The sequence below is a fragment of the Rhinolophus sinicus genome, chromosome 15, assembly GCF_057876585.1.
Source record: "Rhinolophus sinicus isolate RSI-liver-muscle chromosome 15, RSI-T2T, whole genome shotgun sequence".
Taxonomy (NCBI): domain Eukaryota; kingdom Metazoa; phylum Chordata; class Mammalia; order Chiroptera; family Rhinolophidae; genus Rhinolophus; species Rhinolophus sinicus.
Genome location: NC_142515.1, coordinates 100,952,775 through 100,974,475, shown reverse-complemented (window position 1 = coordinate 100,974,475; position 21,701 = coordinate 100,952,775). Strand labels below are relative to the sequence as shown.

Here is a 21,701-nt window from a genome sequence, read left to right as displayed (position 1 = left end):
ACTCCAGGAGCATTTTCTTCCCCAGTCACATCAAAGTAAAAGAAAAGATTCAAAGAAATCCCAGAGGCTTATTTTAGGACTAATTTTTTCTTTTCCTCACTTCAGAGACTACACAAGATTGGACCTGGGGGAAGGCAAACATTGTAACAACTAAAAAGCAAGAGAGGGAAATGGTTGGTACCCTTCCCCTTATCTCTTCCCAGAGTGGAATGACACTGGTCGTTCAAATCCTGAATACCTGGAAGGTTCCTGGACACAGGTCGAGGGATTGGGGCACATGGGTAAGGATGAGGACCGCGGGGAGAGCTTTACCCTAGACCTGACCTGAACAAGTGGGAATTTGCCTCCTCACAAAGGCAGCAGTGCACCCACCTCTGAGATCTGCCTGTGTCTCATTAGACTGAAAGTTTTTGACAGCAAGGACTGAATCACTGCTCAATCAATTTAATATTAGTATTAAAACATACTAAAGACAGGCATGCTCTATTCCTTCTGTAAACATATTGAATGGTGTTCATATGAGGGTGAATCTACTCCAAATACAGGCTACGTTAAATATACCTGGAATCTTTGGCTCCCAATAGTTCAGTTACATGCTGACTTCAAAGGCATTGCATTTCTTCCCAAATGTGATTATACTGGTTTTAAAAAATTGTAATTATGTAATTTAATTAAATACCACTTAAAATGATGAAAAGAGAAAGAATTATTGTTCATGTCAAAACTAATTCCAGGAATTTGAAAAGACTGAGTTGTTAAAAAAATTGCTGTCAAATTAGATGTGGATGAAGTAACAATAAAAGATTGGATAAAATCCTAAAAAAATCAGAAGGATTATATTACTGCATCAAGATAACTTCAAAGTGTCTTTAGGTTCTCATTCTAACTTAAAAGATCCAAAACTGGAACCCATAAAGAATGAAGTGTGGGCGTAGTTTATGCACCTCTACCTTTACTCTAGTCAGTGGACCCCATGTGCAGAAGGAAAAGCTTTGGTCTCTCTTGCATTAGAAAACTGGTGAAGAAAAGTACATTTATACGTTTTACTTTAGAGGAAATTCTTAATGTAGATTTTTTCCCCCTTTAATTGATGGGTGAAATACTCATCTCAATTGTACTTAATCCAATGGGCTTCTTTTGCCTTTTTTCAGCAGAGTCTAGCTCGCACGGTACAGGGACTCATGCTGAAGGTTTCTGATTAATATTTGCAAAGAGGATAAACAAATTTCTCGGGAACAGAACAAAGTCTGACTGGTTATTCAAAATCTCTGCAATAAATAGGCATACAAAGGAAGTATGACTTCCCATCTTCTGGAAAGGAAAGGAAGACAGTAGCTCAGGTGGTTGGCAGGGTAGATTGAGACAGTTAGGTAAGGCAGGTAATTGGTGGAAAGTTTCATGGTTTATGATTCAGTCTGTTCATTTGATTTATGTGGCAATTGGGGGCAACTGTGAACTTTTACGAGGAGAAAACAAAGCAACTAGGGGAACAAATGAATAAAATGTGGAGATAGGCTGAAAGAGGAGAAAGAACAGAGGAAAGGAGGCTGGCAAAGTGGCTATCACATATATCCAGAATATGGAAATAAAATATATTCCAGACAATACTGAGGATGAGTAACTGCAGCAAATTAATTCTCAGGCCGTGACTGGACAGTAAGCTCCTCTATAGCGAGAATCTTCTCACATTTACTTTTAAATCTTAAGGGCTTAGCCCAGACTTGTCACATTATAGTCAATACATAAATGTCTGTGGAATGAATGAATGACTGATAAGGACAGAAAGATGGTGAGATGTAAGTTAAAGCTTCCTTAGATGTCTGAATCTTTAGCTCAATGTATGGGAAGCACAAAGGCACAAAACAAAGGTGACTATGTAGTGTACTATAATCCATTTAAGAGTGGTTTTTGAAATAGGCTGCAAGGGGCTCCTACGTTTGATAGGTTCACGCTAAGACATATGGTCCCCAAACTCATTTCACCTGGAGTTGCGAATGTTTCTGTACAGCTTGGGTTAGTAATCAAGAGCTTTACCTTGACTACAGATGGCCCAAGAAATATTGGATCAATGTGGGACTCTGCTGATAAGTTTGGGGCTCGAAAAGGCAGCCCAAACCAAATTTAATGCTCTTCCACCTGGAGCTAAACTTTATGTCTCGTGTCAGAATTTTATGGAATAGAGTCAGTCAGTTGCTGGGCTTCATTCTAAACCTTGTGGTGCTTAATTAGTGCGTATTGCTCACTTTTATTTTCTCAAAAGAGTTTTCTGCAATTGAAGGACAGATCTTTTGTAAAGGCTAACATTTGGACTTTTATCTTTGGGCAATGGATGTAAACATGCACTTTGGAAAATCAGACTCATTAATATTAATTTCAGTAGCTTAAATGGTAAACAACATTTAAAGATGTGGGTTATCTCTTTTATGCCACACTGTGCAGTCTGTCTTGGTTTCCTTTTTTTTTCCAGGTGCAAATCCAAATCGAGGACCTGGAACAGTGCCTGGCATAAATTAGATGCTCAATAAAAGCTTGTTGAATGGCTGACTAAATGCTGCTTTCTCCACCCCAGCGGCTGGCTGACCTAGCAACATATGAAGGACAGCTGGATAATTCTGGGCCACATAGGAATTCAGATTCATATGAACACATACTAAAGACTGGGCACAGAGCAGACAGATCATTTCTCTAGAGACATCCTTTCTTCAACTGACTTCTGAAAATTACACTGTGTTGGTTTTTATGTTAGGGCATGAAATCTACTCATGTAATGAGACATTAGCCAAAGGAAGGAAAGATATTTACAGAGAAAAAGAATTGAGGAGCACTCTTAACCAGACATTGTTTGACTAAAAACCAAGCCCTTAACATAAAGCAGAGTTTTCTGGAAATATTTTCATTCAGTGATGGACTCTTGTCATTAACTTTAGTGAAACGATTCTTTGATTGAAAAGTAAACAGCTAGCAAAGATGCCTGATAACGACCATACATAGAAATCTTTTGAATTAGAGCATTTAAGTCCTAGACTTAAAACAATTTCTATATCATGGTGTGAAATAGACTAGTGAATTCTCAGTTATCCACACATATTTCACAGTTATCCAAACCTTAAGTGCCGACCAGTGCATATCTTACAGTGCTTTACATTGCAAAATTAATCACAATTTATGGAATATGTCCAAAAATACAGGCATTTGACTTTTCTCTTTTAGTTCCAATGGTATTATTTAATACCATTTAACTGCGATATTTGTGTACAATTCTTTTGATTCTTTTCACACAGACAGTATTCTTCTTGCCTCAATGCAAATTCTACCAAAGCCTGTTTAAGTTTGTCCCCCTCCTGTTACAAATACTAATAGGGAGGGACAGGAACCCCAAGGTCATCACACAATAGCGAGAAGAATGAAGGGATATATCAGAAATGGGACCCTGTAAGACACAACTGTCACCAAAGAATCTGTCATTCCAACCAAACAACCTAGGGCAATTTAGTCCTGAACTTCCAGCGCTGTTGCCATGGTTTCTAGACAAAGCTGACAGGTCTGCATTCCAATTATATCCTTCAGAATGACAGATAAGGAAAAAATTGGAAATGGGGTAATAAAATCTCAGGTCATCCAGAAGAGATGTGATACATATGAGTGACAGAGAAGTGAGAGATGTAAGTTTACGTTGGTCTAAATAAATACTTTTGTGATTTAGAACGCAAATGTATATTCTGCAAACTCGCCAGACATTCAACAGCAATTTTATCCATCATCCAGTTCATTACTCAAAACCAGGCTTCTTCTGCTTAGTCGAAATTTTTTGAAATAATATTTTTAATTTAAAGAATTCATGAATTAAGAGAGTTGAGGAAAAAAATCTCTTAAACTGTACAAGTAAAAAGCATCCCTTGAATGCTGATGATAGTACAAATATAACAATGCCATTTTTATCTTTAATGCTGCGGTCAAATGCAATATTTTGTTCTTCCAATTGAAGGTATTACTGTAAACTATGCACCCACCTTTGGGTAATATCTGGTAATCAGTGGTATTTTGCCAGGGTCAGCGGAGAGTTTGCTGCTTTGCTATTAGACTACCGTGTTTCCCCGAAAATAAGACCTAGCCAGACCGTCAGCTCTAATGCGTCTTTTAGAGCAAAAATTAACGTAAGACCCAGTCTTATATTATACTAAAATAAAACTGGGTCTTACATTAATTTTTGCTCCAAAAGATGCATTAGAGATGATGGTCCAGCTAGGTTTTATTTTTGGGGAAACAGGATATAATGAAGATACCTGCCTCTGTTCAATGAGAACAACCATTAGGTAGAGATCAGTGAACTCTAGAATACTGCTGGTAGATATGATTTGGATGTCAGAGAATTTCATGTTTCTGCTTCTCTGCAATTAAGTAGAAATGGAGTGTTTTAGTCCCTAAGGGATAAACTGATGGCTGTCACATGGGAGGGTGGTTGGAGGGCTGGGTGGAAAAGGTGAAGAGATTAAGTACCAATTGGTAGTTACAAAATAGTCACAGGGATGTAAAGCACAGCATAGGGAATATAGTCAATAATGTTGTAATAACTGTGTACAGTGTCAGAGGGGTAATAGACTTATCGGGGGGACCACTTCATAAATTACATAAGTATCTAACCACGATACTCTACACCTGAAACTAATACAAAATAATATTGAATATCAACTGTAATCGGAAAAAGACTTAAGCACTTTTTAATCTAAAATCTTTTAAACTTTAAGCCTTAGTTTCTTCATATGTAAAATGGAATAATCCCTCTTAGAGTTGTGATTTTAAATTATATGATGCATATAAAGCACTTAGCTCAGCATCTGGTTTCTACCCCTAGGTAAATGCAGTAGATGCTATTTTTATCATTATTACTTGTATTATTATTACTTTTTGCCATATACAATGTGACAAGTGTGCAGCTATAACAATAGGGACCCAAAAGACATTGGTAAATTCAAAGATTTTAAACCACGTATTTATAAAAAGGTTAAAAAAAAAAGTACCTCAGATGTGATATGAGATGTGTTTGAATGATGGTGGAAAAAAATACACTAATTTAATAAACGGTATTTCAAGGATTACTGCCAGCATAGTGAGATAGAAAATTTTCTAGATGTCCTGAAGTCTGCAATCATGCCTCCTGAGTATCTCTTTGGGAATATTTATTTTATGATCCTCTGAGGACAACATACCATTTCTGTAACACATTGGCTATAGCTGTTACAGTTCTATAAAAATCAGTTTTTATCATTTTCTTTTTATACATCAATTCAAAAAGTTTAGCTGGATTCTTAAGTTTGACTTTCATTATTCAGGATACATTTTCCCCCCCTCAGCAACAATTGTTTTGATTTCATAATGGAAGCAATTAGGAAAAGCTAATATATTCAGTAAGATATTTCTATATAATAAATCTTCAAGAATCAGTCTGTCTTCTATATAAGTAGTGACAATGATAAAGTAAAAAAAGAAAATAGATTTTTAAAAAAAAATCTTGGAGGTTTGGAGTACAATATTTTGTATTCCAGTTTATTTTGCTTTGCTTATATGATCTTCACAGGTTGTGGTAAACTTTTTTCATTTATAAATCCTGAAATTTCAGATTCTATCGTATACCTATATATGACCAAGTACGTAATTTTACTGCGTATTTACGGTCAAAGCAAGTAGAGACCTGGGGAATTTCAGATAAAAATGTTAAAATTTTTGCTTATTTTGCAATTATATTAAAACTGCTTTAGTTTGCCATTTATATTTTAAAATTACTCTTCTGTTATTGAAAATTTAGTATAACTGGTTATGTGAACTACAATTTCTAGAACAAATACAAAGGGAAAAAGCTCCACTAAATTTCATTTCTTTCATCTAATTCTTCTATGCATATGTTTTAAGTGCTTCAGAAGGATCACACTTGTCATTGGAGTAGTAGTTCTTGCTAGCACAGCAAGTTTCCTACTTGTAAAAGGGATTTTGAATTATTTCTTGTATGCATTTCTTTCATGGCATGGCTATGTCTCTCTGAAACATCAGAAGGAAGTAGCTTCTCTCATCCAAAAGCTGACTTGGGAGGTTGATATGTCTATTTTTGTTACCTCACAACACAGGTCACAAAATAAAATGATGACATTCTATCAGAATCATCAAAATTATGTAGACATAGTATGAAGAGGGTCTTGGTGGCTTACCTTAAAAGAGATTTCGTACTGTTCTCCTCCCCAGATTTCTAAACCTGGATCATAGCCACCTAACTCCCAAAACCATTTTCGGTCCACAGCAAAGAGACCTCCAGCCATAACAGGAGACCTGTGAAATAAATAAAATAATCTTTGAAGGACTGTGAACATCAGGGGCAATGACATTTTGATTGGGGGGAATAAAAAAGCAAATTCAAGATATTTTCAGTGGTCAACTGCATGGAGCTTTTTAGCTCCAGTTTTCTGTAACAGATGTAAGGTGATCATTGGGTCTCTAACTGCTCTTGGAGTCTCATGAGCTTTCAACTTTACAGTTCAGGTTCTAATGCCACTAGTGCCCTGTGGAGTCACATTTGCTACATACGTTTATCCTTAGAGAGAAACACATGACTATCAGTGACTGATATATTGAGAAATAGCACTCAATTTTATGGCTTTTCCTCAAAGTGAAAGGGATCTTAATACTATCATATGAAAGTCTAGAAAACACTACTGTACACAATATCTTTGATTGACTCTCTCCGTACATATTCACCAAGCATTTACCATTTATAGGTCATGTCCATTTTATAGACTAGGGACAGTTAGAATACAATAATCTGAAATGTTGTACATTTGGCCTGGAAGCATTTATTGTAGAATTTCAATTACTTTATGTAAATGGAATCTCACAAACATAATATTGAGTGAGCAAAGCCAGAGACAGAAGAGTATATACATCTCTCTCGTTCAACACTATGCTTCTGAAATTTGTTCATATTGTGGCACATAGTTGTAGAAGGTTTATTCTCATAGCTGTATGGTATGCAACTGGGTAAATATCACAGTTTATTCATTGTACCGTTGATGGGTTTTGAATAGTTTCCAGTTTGGAGCTAATAAGAATAGTGCTATCAAGAATATTTTAGAATATGTTTTTTGATGAATCTGTACACATATTTATATTGGTTATATGTCTGGAAGCAAAATTTCTGGCCTATAGAGAGGGAATATGTTCACTTTACATACTTATAATTTTCTGGCCTTCTCTTACTGGCTACTGTAATTGGTAATAACTAAGACGCTTTCCCTGTACTCTTTTTATTTTGTTGCACAAAACTTTGTGTAAATAATAAAAAAATATAAAAGACACACACAAAAAAAGAATACAATAACCAATGAGAACTAGTTATGTGATTAACATACCAAAGTTGGAAATTTAAACTAAGTCTTTTCACTTTAATTATATTATTCTTTTTAGGCTTTCTCTGCCTTTCTAAGAAACACTCCTTTGAGTTAAATGGTAATTCTTAAATATTTCACTTCTGCAAGGAAGCATTCTAGTCATTTTACTCTGTAAAGGGATAATTTACGAGACGTGATCAAACAATACGGTTGATATTTAAATAAAAAAAAATTATTACAGTAAAAGACACATTGCCATTAATCTCCCTGAAAATACTCCCCCTCGCTTTGAACACGCTTATCCCACCGTTCTTGCCACTTTCTGAAGCAGTTCTGCAAGTCCTCTTTTGTGAGTGTCTTTAGTTGCACTGTCCTGGCTGCCTCCATGTCCTGGATCATTTTGACTTTGGGGAAGAGCCAGAAGTTGCACCACCGTGCCAGATCCGGTGAATAAGGTGGATGAGGACACACCATGTTTTTATTCGTCAGAAATTGCCATACCAGAAGCAAGGTATGACACGGAGTATTGTCATGATGGAGTAAAGATAATCACTAAAGAGGACTTCCAGAGCTGCTTCAGCAAGTGGCAAGAATGATGGGGTAAGTGTATTTGAAGTTGAGGAGGAGTATGTTGAGGGGGATTAATGGCAATGTGTCTTTTACTGCAATAAATTTTTTGAAATTTAAACATTCACTGTATTTTTTGATCTCCTCGAATAATCATTTTGCTGTTTAAAGGTAAATCCTGTTTGTTTTTGTTTTTGTTTTCAGAGCTCACTATGGGCTGGGCCCTTGGCTAAGAGCTTTACCCTATTCCCTTATTTAAGAATCCTCGGAACAGCCCTATGAATACCATCATCCTTATGTGCTGCCTGAAGACAAAGGCAGAGAGAGGTTAGTAACAGAGCCCAAGGTCAGGGCTAAGTGTGGGGTGGAGCCCAGGTGCTTTGGTTTCAAAGCCTGTGAGCTCTTTACCACCCTGCTTCTCTTTCAATGTTTTGGGGTGAAGAGAGACAACTACATAAATGTGGATATAAAATAATTAGAGAACACCTTTATGCAGATACAGCAAATCTGTAAAGACACACAATGTGAGCATAGTTTTTGCGACAATTCTGAAAAGTGTTTTGAAACAAAGGATATTTATAAGGAAGAGTACAAGGCACGAAATGTTGAAGATACACATTTAAAAAATGTGTAAACATATATGACACATCAATTTACAGACCAACTGAAGTCTTGGTCATGGTAAATTTTTATGAGGTATTTGAGCAAGATAAACCTGAATTTGTTTTAAGTGCATTATATGTTCCAAAGACTTCACATGTTAAGATGGCACTGGCCTAATTACTTCAGTTTAAAAATATTTTTACTCTATGCAGATGGAAAGATTACAAGGCAGGAAAAGGGATTTCTTTTCTCCCTTGGGAAATGAGCAGGATTCAAAAAAAGTAATGTCAAGAATCTCATGCAATTTTTTATTTTGTTTGAAATAAAAATCCTAGAACCAGATGTACCTTACTTTATCCCTCTCTCCGGAAGCCTAATCTTTTTCCATTTTTCACACACTGAATTTCAGGGTGGAATTACAACTGTAGCTGGAACAAATTAGGACCGTAGCATGTATTGGGTGCAGCTCTCAGGGAACAAGTTACCACAGTGTAACCTTTGCTTCTGTAGGGTTTGGGCATAAGTGGCCAGAAATGCTCAATCCTGTTCAATCTGAACCACAAGTAGAAAGAGCTTCACTTGTATACATATATTCTCATTTGATTGTGTAAAATGTAAGACCAAAGTGCATCAACATTTACACTGTGCAGAATGAATCTCAAAACTAGAATTAGAATGATCATAGATAGAGAATTAATACAGATACTGGGCAAGAGAAAGTCCTATATTGATATTTTTTACTGTAAGTAATTTGTTGGAAACACAATATCTTATTTTCTTAATGAGTTTCTATAAAACAAACCATATAGTATATTTTAGGTTAATTTTAGACAAAACAAAAATTCAAATGGGTCATCTTTGCTTTCGCTGATGTTTTCATTAAGACCCAGATAAATGAGCGTTTCCTATCTTGATTAGTGTGAATGACTGGTAAGAAACAAACCTTTGATTTAATTATGTATTTCTTCTTATTTGTTCATTAATCTTTTAAGCAGCTTAATTGAGGCATAGTTGACATACAATGAATTGCACATGAAGTGTACAATTTGATAAGTTTTGACTTATGTATGTATACCCCTGTGCAGCCATCACCATATTCAGGAAAACGAACATATTCCTCATCCCCCCAAGTTTCCTCATTGTAATCCTTCCCTCTTAACCCTCTCTTTGTTCCCTTTCTTTAGGCAACCACTGAGCTGTTTTCCGTCACTATAGGTTAGTTTGTATTTTCTAGAATTTGTTTAATAAATGGAATCATACAGTATGTACTCTTTTTTGGGTCTGGCTTCTTATATTCGGCATCAGTGAGATTCACTGATGTTGTAGCATGTATTAATTAATAGTTCATTCTTTTTTTTGCTGAGTACTCTATTTGCATGAATATACCGCACTTTGGTTATCCATTCACCTACTGATGAACATTCATGTTATTTCCAGTTTTGGACTATTACAAACGAAGCTGTCATTAATTTTGTGTAGTAATCTTTGTGTGGACATATGCTTTAATTTCTCCTGAGGAAATGCCCTGGAATGGAATGACTAGATCATATATGTTTAACCTTTAAAGTAACCGCCAAACTGTTTTCCAAAGTGTTTGTATCCTTTTATAGTCCCACCAGCAGTGTTTGAGTTCCAGTTGCTCCATACACTCATGAATAGTTGCTATGGACAGTCTTTTGAAATTTAGTATTATAATAGAAGTATACTGATATTTTCTTATGGTTGTATTTTGCATTTCCATAATGATTAATGCTGTTGAACATGTTTGTGTCATTTCTCTTTTTTTCCTTAGTCAGCTTGGCTGGAGATTTATCAATTTTATTAATCTGTTTAAAAAACTACCTTTTGGTTTCATTGATTTTATCTATTGTTTTTCTGTTTTATATTTCATTGATTTCTCTTTGGTCTGTATTATTTTAATTCATCTACTTCAAATTTAATTTACTCTTCTTTTTCTAGTTACTTAAGGTGGAAGCTGAGATTATTGATATGATACTTTTCTTTTTTTCTAATATAGGTATTTAGTACTATAACTCTCCCCTAAGCACTGCTTTAGCAGAATCTCACACACAAAAAGTGGTATGTAGTATTCTCAGTTTCATTATGTTCAAAATAATTCTGAATTTCTCTCTTATTCTTGACCTATGGGTTATACAGAAGTGTATAATTTAGATTCCAAATATTTGGGATGTTTTTGAGCTCTTTCTGTTATCGATTCTCATTTAATTCTATTGTGGTCAGAGAACATACTTTGTATGACTTGAATCCTTTTATAATTCACTTTTTAATGGCTCAGAATATGGTCTATCTTGGTAAATGTTCCATGAATATTAGAAAAGAATGTATTTTATTGCTGTTGAGTGAGTTGTCTATAAATATTTATTAGGTAAAGTTGGTTGATAGTGTTCAAGTTTTCTATATTCTTACTGATTTTCTGTCTCCTTGTTCTATCAATTATTGAGAGAGGGATACTGAAATCTATGAATGTAATTCTGGATTTATTTCTTCTTGTTGATCTATCAATTTTTTGCTTCATGTATTTTGTAGCTCTGTTAATAGGTACATAAATGTTTAGGATTTTTGTTTGTTGTTGATGAACTGACCTCATTATCATTATGACTTTTTCTCATCTTTGGTAATATTCTTTTCTGACATCTATTTTGTCTTGATATTAATATAGCCACTTTCACTTTCTTTAGATTTGTATTATCTAAACACTAGTATTTATAACTTTCTATATCTTTTTACTTTAGTTTTTAAACTATATGTATCTATATTTAAAGTGGTTTTCTTTTAGGCACCATAAAGCTGCATCTTGCTTTTTTACAAGCTCTGCTTTTGGGTTATTTGGAACACTTACTTTCAATATGGTTATTCATGTGGCTAGGTTTAAATTTATCATCTTGTTTGTTGTCTATTTGTCCCATTCATTGTTTAGTTTTCCCTCTTTTTCTGTCTTCTTTTTGATTAACTAAATATTTTTCATGATTCCATTTAGTATCCTTTTTTTTTGACTTAACAGAAACTCCTTGTTTTGTTTTTCAGTGGTTGCTGTAGAGTTTATATCACACATCTTTATTTTTATCAGCTTACCTTGCAGTGATGTTATACCACTGCATGTATAAGACACTTCTGATAGTATGCATTCATTTCTCTTCCCCTGACATTTATACTTTGCTGACATACATTTTACTTTTGCATATGTTATAAAACCATCATGATTTTTAAGTAGTCAATTATCTTTTTAAAAGACTTAAATAATTACATTTCATATATATGTAATTTTAGTACGCACACCATTTCTCTTAAATCTTCTGTTTAGATCCAGATTTCCATCTAGTATTATTCTCCTTCTGCCTAAAGAACTTCCTTTACTATTTCTTGTAGTAGGAGTGCACCAGTGATTAGGTCTTCAATCTTTGCATATCTGAAAACATGATTTTTCATCTATACTTCTTAAAGATACTTTTGTTGGCTATTACTAAGTTAATAGCCTTTTTCTTCTTTCAATCCTTTAAAAATTTTGCCCCCTCTCTTCTCACTTGCATTGTTTCCCATGAAATATGTGCTGTTGTGTTTATCTTTGCTTTTCTGTACATGAGTCTTTTTTCCTCTGGCTGCTTTTAAAATCCCTATATCATTTTGAATTTCATTGTGACATGACTTGGTATAGTTTCTTTGATATAGTTTCTTCTGCTTGGGATTATTTGAGTGTTTTGGATCTGTAGGTACAGTTTTCATGAAATTGGACATTATTTTGACCATTAGTTCTTCCAATCGTCTTTCTGTCCCTACTTTTCTTGCATATCCTCTAGACACTCCAATAATACATTTTGTTCATTTTTAAAAATTCCCTTTTTGTGTTTCATTTTGGATAGTTTCCATTGCTGTATCTTCAAGTTCACTAATCTTATGTTTTGTAATATCTCATGAAATGATAATCCCATCTGATGGATTTTTCATCTCATTATATTTTCACCTTTAGGATTTTTATTTTGGTTATTTTTATATCTTACACGTCTACTTAACTTTCTGAACATATAGAATACTGTTATAATTAAAGTTTTAATGTTCTTGGCTGTTCATTCTTAGTTCTTAGTTTCAATTGATTGAATTAGCTACTTCTATAGGCCATATATTGGTACTTCTTTGCACACTGGGCAATTTTTTCATTGGATTCTAGAACTTTGATATTTTTGGGTATTGGGTATTTTGACATTCCTTTAAATAAATTTGAGCTTTGTTTTGGGATGCAGTTACATTACTTAGAACTAGTTTGACGTTTTTGGTTTTGCTCTTACATTTTATTAGGGAGGACTGAAGCAATGCTCAATCTGTTCACTGACCTTAAAATAAGATCCTTTTGTGTCTTCTACTCAATGTCTTGCAAATGATTGTGATTTTCAGTCTGAATGGTGGGAACAGATACTACTCTCAGTCTTGTACGCATTATGTACACTGTTACTTCTAATTCTCTTGAGTGCTTCTTTTCCCAATCTTGGATAGTTTCTTTACACATGTGCTTTTATCAGTGCTTTGCTGAACACTCAAGGGGTACCCTCTGCAGAACTCTGGGGCTCTCTCTGTGTAGCTCTCTTCTTGTGGTGCTCTGCCTTTGAGATTCTAGCTGTCCGATTCTTCCCAGACTCTCAGGTCCATATCGACTCAGGCTGGGCCCCACCTGGGTTCCCCTTCCTAATACCACAACATGGAAACTCTGTCAAGTCAGTAAGCGGGTGTGATTGTAGGCCTTACCTTATTATTTGCCACCTCTCAGGATCAATGTCCTTCATTGCCAGATGTTGAGTGTCTTGAAAACCACTGTTTCATATCTACAGAGGGTACCAAAAAAATGTATACACATTTTAAGAAAGGAAATAAACTGTATTAAAATTATGCCGATGGTAACCACTTTGAGTACCTCTTGTAATTGCACAAGTCAAACATGATTTGTATTTGTCTTTTGTTATCTGTATATATCGAGTATTACAATTTTAGTACAGTTTTTTCCTTTCTTAAAATGTGTATACATTTTTTTTGGCACCCTATGTGTGTGTGTGAATAAATACATATGCATAAATATATATTATATATATTTATATGTATATTTTTGTTTGTTTGTTTGTTTTTCTTCCCCCAGGTGGCAGGGTAAATCTTGCCCATACTATTCTCTCTTGTTCAGATATGGAAGTCCACAGATTTATCCATTAATTTTTATTTTAACATGTTTAAAAATATTTAATTACTTTTAATATATAACACAGTCACATGTTTATAAAAAACTCCTGCTCCTCTCTTTATCCCTTGCCACCCTATTTCTCTCATCGCACACAACCATTATTATTTCTTGGGCATCCTTCCAGAGATATTTTATGCACATACAAACAAGTACAAATATAGCTTCCTTTTCTGTACAAATGATTGTATGCTACATACAGTGTTCTTTACCTAATTTAAAAAAAATTTACCTCATTTTTAAAAACTACCTATATTAGTGATCACACCATGTTGAAAAAAGTTTTGTGTTCTATTTTTTTAACATTCGCCCATTATTCCATTATGCACATCTATCTGTCTATCTATCTATCTATCTATCTATCTATCTATCTATCTATCTATCTATCTATCTGGCTGACCTTTAAATTATTTGCAATGCTTTGCTATTTCAAAATCCCTATAATAAATAGCTTTGTACAGACAGCATTTCCACATGTGTGCGAGTATGTCTTTAGAATAAATTCCTAGAATTTGCCGTCCTGGTTTGTTGTAAAGAATAAAAGTGTAAAAATTGATTTACTCTTCCACTTCTGGAAGTTAAAAGTTCATTGTAAATTGTGTCTTAACCTGAAGTTTTAGTTCATGTTTCATACCAGTCCAAGCCCAATGATTGAGGGCCGGATAAAATACGAGGAGAGTTAGATAAAAGTAGCAATACTACTGAGAATTTACAGATTATCATAAAATGTCAGTATACTTCATTATACAGATAAGAATTTCCAAGGACATGTCATTATTAGGACAATATTTGGAGAGGAATTATTGAAAAGTTTGACAGCGTAAATGATTTTAAAAAGTGGAAACAAAGGAGAGTCAAGGATGGATTTGGGGCTAAGAAAGGTGGTGTACCAAGGCCCTGAGTTGGGAAGGAGAACAGTAACAAGAAATGGAAGAACGCCAGTCCTGTTGAAGCCAGAGCATAAGGGGAAGATGCTTGCAAAGTGCCCAGTGTCATGCCTATACAGAGTGGGTGCTAAAACTTCCTACTGGTACATGAACTAGGAAATGTCAGTGTAACATAATAAATTATTGATAAATTAATCACGATTTGTTCTTTCCCTTTGATGGCCACCACCCTTCTCATTTCAAGCACAAAGCAAGCCAGGACATCAATCTCAGTGATTTTTGTGGCTTGGCAAGAAGAAGTTGCTGAAAGGCTAGTGGAAGCCACTGCTTTTATTTTTAAGGGTGCCTAAGCGGCGTGAAGAGATCACGTAAGATATCCCAGAGAGGGAAGAGAGAGAAGAAAAAGTAGACTCCCCAACTAGAAGCTCTCAAATCCTGGAGTGATGGAGGTCCCCACCCTGAACTGTGGAGGTACCCTTGATAGCAAGATCTCGTGTGTAACAACACACAGGGAGGCTATACCCAACGCACTGAGACTCTTGGCCTTGACAAATTTAATTTTGCATGAAATTGGAAGACTTGCTGGATTTGAATCACCCAAGTGGTTTGGGCAGTAAGAGTCTTGGTGGCAACCACTGTGAATTGACAGCTATGATAGAATGACATCTTTGATAATTTGGCCTGAGTAAGATTCTAGAACCATTGCTCTCCCTGAGAAGAGGGAATTGCCATGAGAAGAGAGACTAAATTTCATACTACTTTGGAGAAGGGAACTCAGAGTTGGATTTAATTGGCTCTGAAGAAAATGTAATATTGTGAAATATCATGCACGACTGAGTTTATGGGTGGAAATTCCTAACCCACCATACAAATATGCTTTAACTACTGTGCAATGCTGCAATGAAGTCAAGAGAAGAAAGATGACTGTATTCCTCATATATTAAAGGCAAAGATGTTAATAGTAACATTATTTTCTCCTCAGAGGAAAACAAGAACAGGAATTTATTATTTGTAGCATGTTCTGCTTTCTGTTTTTCATCTCAAATATAATACTAATTACTTGACACTCCCTCCACTGTTCCCATTTCCCACAATCTGTCATTTGTTTATCTTCACATTCCTTTTCTCCCCCCAAAATATTCTTGCTGGTTCTGTTCCCTTGAGAGTGGTTAACACACTGTGGGCATTTTTACTGCTGGCTCTGTGTCCATGAAACTTTCCACATATTAATGTACTTTATAAGTATTGCTCATAAGATCACAAATCAGGTTTTGAGTTTTGCTATTAAAAAACACCTGTCATCCTTAGGACACCTTGTAAAATTAACATAACCATGAAGCGACATGTTCCTATACAAGATTCTTTATTCTTCCGGCCATAGAAGTATAATTTCTCTAATACTTAATGGAAATCAATTTTCTATTTTATATTAAGTCTATTGTACAGGGTAATAAATATGCTTTCCTTTGTACTTATGGTAGACTAGTTTACTTTTCTACATTAATTTTTATATTCTAAACTTTGCTGACTTTAAATTCAAGAGCCTATAATGTACAAGTGTACTAGAACCATTCTTTATTTGGCACCAGTGAAACACTCTTCATGTTCTCATTTGCAAATGCATTTTTCAAAGGGTGTAGTTGGTTGTCTTTGCTAAACCAGGATGTAGTTCTTAATGCTTGTATTCTCACCCTGTGATTCCCACAGCATTCTAAGGAGCTGCTGACCTTTCTAATATTCTCTGTTTCACATAAGGTTTAAAAAAAAACTTGCTCCATATTTTTGCCACTTTCTCACATTTTTAGACAAAAAGTGTTATTTCAAATTTTAATATATCTTATGTTCCTTGGGAGTTATAATATTAAAAAAATAATATTGAAAGATAAATATACATAAAAATTTTATTTTTAAAATTTACTAACAATTAAAGCTTTGGTCTAGAAATCTAAAGGAAACTTCAATTTGGCTTCTTAGAAAATAATTTGGCTCTCAATTTCCATCCATTTTAGTGGTACAGAGAGAAATTTGGATATGTGGCTTGCAATGTAAATTTGATCAGAAATGAAATGGCACAATTTCCCTTAGGACTCAATCAACCCAAGTCAATCAGCATAGAGGTTAGTCACATAATTTTCAATTAAGTAACTGGAAATTTTCAGTTGGCCCAGGACTGAACAATTATGGATAAAACATAATTATTTTTAACTAGAATTCAATTGTTGATTAAAATGATATTGTACATTAAAACATAGTTTTTTTCCTAACAGTTTTGTTCTTTAAGTATTAAATCATGACTTAATTAGAATTTTGAAAAGAATGGCTAAATAACTACTGATCTAAATAACACTTGTACCTTTTATCTTTAAAAATCACTTTCCTTTTTGGTATGATTTCCTTACTTTTTATTGCAAAATGAGAAATTATAGAGATGAAAGAGGAATGTTACCCTTCTGTGATGCAAGGAGGTGGCCCCTTTTGGGGCCGAGAATGAAGGAGGTCCTGGGTTGGGAGAAAGCAGTCCTCTTTGGAAGGCCAGGATACAGAAGTGGAGGGACATTTTGATTCTAATCATAGAAAGCTATGCTTTCTCCTGACTCATCCACCTTGGGACTATGGATGTCTAATGGGAGAAATGGCTCTGGTAATGTGTAAACTGAGAAAAATTGTATCAGTAAAAGGGTCTACCACTTAGCACCCAGACCTATGCCTAGAGCTAGCAGAGCAGAGTAAGCTGAGGCTTCCTCTCTCTTATCTCTGCTGTCTGAGGAAGTCCTACTGGACAAGTCACTGGGATCTATGCTTTAGTATCATTGTACTTCTTACGTCTTCTACTAGGCTACACTGGATTGCTGAACTTTTTTTTTTTTTTTTTTGTTAAACAGTAGCAAGAGGCGGCAGCGGCAGGGAAGAAAGCAACAGAGACTTTTATGCTTTTCTTTCTGAGAGAAAATAGTTACTTGGACTGGTATCCTAGGAATGAGGGCTTTTTTGACTTACCAAGTAGAAGATAGACTCTAAAAGTAACACAATGAATAAAACGAGGATCTCAGATTTGTTGAGTGGAAATAGAAAATGGCATGTGGCCTTATGCTAGACTGTAGCAATAATGGTCCCAGGGAATCATAGCTTCCTACACCCATGCCCTTGTGTGGTACATTCCTACATTGACTTCCTTGGTCATGTGACTTGGTTTGGCTAATATCAACAAATGTGGTGCAAGCAGAGGCCTGGTCCACTGGGGCTTGCACTCTGTCCTCTGCCTTCTAGAAGCCTGCTACCATTTGAAGAAGTCTGTGCTAGCCTGTTGAAGGCACATGGTCCAGCTGATAATTGGCACCAACTACTAGACACGTAAGTGAGACTATCGTAGATCATCTGGCTCCCACCAGGTGACTACTGCCACATGGGTGACCCCAAGAATAGGTGTTCAACAGTCTTGTTTTGCTTGAGATTGACAAGTTTTTGGGGACGGTGGAAACTCAGTGCAAAAACTGGAAAGTCCCAGGCAAACCACAACGAGTTGTTCATCCCACGTAGGTGAGACCAGCAGAAGAACCATTTGGTGAAGATTAGTCTAAATTTCTGATGCTCAGAATTGTGAGCCAACAAAATACGTGCTGTTTTAAGCCACTAAATTCTGCGATGGTGTGTTAGGTGCCCATAGACAGCTGATAAGAGATCTCATTTTGAATTCCAAGCTCTTAAAGAGGAAGTTTCAGCAATTCCATTATGCACCTGGTATGTGATAATAATCCTTGATAGAGACAGGATTTTAGGTAAGTTTCCTAAATTCTAAGGTTTGTCTGAGATAGGTTTATTTATTTTTTAGGATTATTTTAAAAATAATCCTATATCTCCACTAACACCCTAGGGTATATTGCAATGCATAACTGGGTTTCAGAGCTGCTCAGAATAAAAGTGAAATCCTTTCCTTTAAAAAAAAAAAAAAAAAAAAAAGATCTTTCTGTTTTTCTAGCTTTATAAATGCAAACGTGAACGTTTAGAAAAGCATGGATAGGAAAGGAATGAGGGCTAATTAGTTAAGCAGGTGGCTGAATTATGACTTTTCAGCTTTTTGGACACAATGAGGAGGAAAATAAAATGATAAATCACAGCACTAATTTTGTACTATTTTGTGCTCTGATTTATGCATTTGTTTTTAATTATAAACATAAACACATATAATATTGTATAATAGCTTAAAAGGTTCTATAACACTGAATATGCTTTTTGCTGCCGACTTCATATTTAGTGTAGTAGCTTCCTCCTGCGAAAGGATATAAAACGTCAATGGCGGAAGAAATCTTGTGGATGTCAGTACAAATTATATGGGGGCATTAAACCAGACTATAGCCATAAAAATAGTGTGATGGCCTTGGTTTGATGTTCAATTAAGTTGGTGGTTCTGAAGTTTCTAAGAATATTGCTGCCTTCGTAACTTCAGTGGTTGGCACTGATCTTACATGAGATGAAATAAAAACCTCTGGATGTCAAAAGCCTACATCAACAACTGTCTTAGTGGGTACAGGAGTAGAATGAATAAAACATGCTAAATATTCTTTCAGGCTTATATTTTAGGTCACTCTTCTGTGCCTAAAATTGTGTGTGTGTGTGTGAGTGTGTGTGTGTGTGTGTTTGTGTAGTTATGTATGTACAAGGGAGGACCTCCCAAGAATGGAGACCAGATTGATTGCTTCCAAAATACGTTTCCTCACTCCTGCAATGAGTGGATAGATGGATTCACCACAGGGATAGAGCCGATATTTCCTGGCAATCCTGCTTTTTCAATAGGTGATTGCTAAACAACATATTGGGAACACTCATACCCTACTCCTCAAAATGCAGAATACTCCTAGATTCCCTCAGGGAAATCTCTTCAAAGGTGTCTGAGGACATAGAAAGTGTAAAAGTGATGGCTTATTTTCTTAAGTCACTTCCTGTCCATTTCTCTCTTTGAGCAGTGTGAGGGACTGAAGTCTGTCTCAAAGTATAGTTTTGGGTTTCTTTTTACATTCCAAAAATATGCCCCCAGTAGAATTATCCTGAAATTCTTATTGGATTTATTCATTCCTAAGTTCTAAATGGCCACAGATTTTAATGGCTTTATATTACACAACAGGATAATGAATGACTATGGTAATTGTTTCATTTATTAATCCTCTCTTTATATGATCTAAACAGTATAAATTCCCCCTGCCTGAAAGGACACATGAGGTCACCTTAACACTAGTAATTAGGTTATAGTTGTCTTTCTAAAAGTCTTTGGGTCCATCTGCCTTCAGTTTTCTGCCCACTAGATTTTTTTCCAGTTCTCTGCGAGTCCCTAGGAATGTCAGCTGTGTCCTTAGAAGCAAGTCTGTGTATGCTTTTCTACTCTAGCCCATTAAGACACTTGGCTATCTTGCCTGTCGCCAGCCCCCTCCATGAGAAAGCTGCTTCACTAGACATGGTCGCGCTCTGCTGGTGGTTCCCTTAAATGAGCCTACCTGGGCAAGGTCACCCTGGGACCTTTGCCTTGTGCCATGTATCCTATTCTGTGCTTGAGCTCAAAGCCTCACTGCTCATGCTCAAAATTTCAGAATCTTTCACCAACACAACTCTTTCTGTTTCTGAAATTAACCTTGCTATCCATAAGGGGCCACCAACCAGTGTCTCAGGCCAGACAGGGGACAGATGCCCATCCATCACCTTGAGATGTTCTTTATTCCCTTTTGCCCCTCGCTGCTTCCCAAACTCTTCTGCTAGGGTCTGAATGTTTGTATCCTCCACTCACAAAATTCATATGTTGAAACCTACCCCTTAAGGTGATGGTGTTAGGAGGTGGGGCCCTTGGGAGGTGGCCTGAGAAAGCTCCCTTGCCCCCTCTACCATTTGAGGACACAGCAAGAAATTGGCAGTCTGCAACCCGGAAGAATGTGTGTATCAGAATGTCACCATGCTGGCACCTGGTCTGGGCCTTCCAGCTCCAGAACTGTGAGAAATAAAATTCTGTTGTTTCGAAGCCATTCAGTCTGTGGTCTTTTGTCATAGCAGCCTACAGATGAAGACATCTTCCTTCCTTCTTTAGCTTAAAAAAGTCTGTCGGCCCCTTACCTGTTATACCACCAGCCCACTGGTACAGTCAGTCTCTGAATCGTTTGGGCTCAGCAAAGGCACCTTGCTTCTAAGATCAGATTTCTAACATTGTCAGGGTGGAGACTCCAAAGCTCTCCTGTTTCCCACTTTATTTATCTTTCACCATGACATCCACCCCTTCCTGAAATCCATATTTTGACATGGATGTACCCTCAGATCCTTACACAATGTTGATGAGTGCCCGTCACCTAAGTCCCTCGTCTCATTGCTGGTCTAGACTATCAGGTTCCCTTATGCTCTGCCATCCACCCCCGGAATGATCCTCCCTCATTGTTCTCCCCTTCCCTCCTCCAGGCTCTTATCATTCTGTCAACACCGACATCAAAAGGAACACAGTAATACTGTGAAATGGCAGGGCCAAGCGCTTATTTCATTAGTAATGGAGACTATTCAGAGTTAAAAAATCCCAACTGCAGAGTAGGGAGCCTTTCCTCTTGGATACAAATGTAATTTTTCATTCAAGGGATAAATGTTAGTTATTAAAATCTAAGCCTGGATGAAACGGCAGGAAAGCTTGTTTTATACTTCATTTATTTAATAAATGTTTGACAATTTCTCTTTATGAAAACATCACCCCCATATCTTAGTAAGGAATGCAAAATATGCTTTTTCTCTTTGGCACTGATAGCAACTCAAAGGTAATTTTTGTCTTATTTCCTAGCAGTTTATATTAATCTAGAATTGACTGTAAGAGGCAGGGATTTTTAATATCTCTTATCAAAACTTTACCTTTTAATAAATTCACACTGTACACCCACTCCCTGCTCAATGACCTTAATTCCTTGAAAGCAAAACAGCAAAAGAAAACGGACTGAGGAAAAGAGGTGTTAAGCAAAGACTGTAACTATAACTTACAAAAAAATCCAGATAAAAGAACCATCTTCTATTTCCTTCCAGGTC

General features: G+C 35.9%; 1 protein-coding gene across 2 annotated transcripts in view; it reads right to left on the bottom strand.

Annotated features, from left to right (window-relative positions):
- Positions 1-21,701, bottom strand: part of GALNTL6 (polypeptide N-acetylgalactosaminyltransferase like 6) — a 934,503-nt gene that overhangs the window by 89,564 nt on the left and 823,238 nt on the right. For both annotated transcript variants that reach the window (XM_019733270.3, XM_074338318.2), the window contains exon 8: positions 6,201-6,318. In XM_019733270.3, the coding sequence (XP_019588829.1) occupies positions 6,201-6,318 (118 nt within the window). The remainder of the gene's footprint in view (positions 1-6,200; positions 6,319-21,701) is intronic.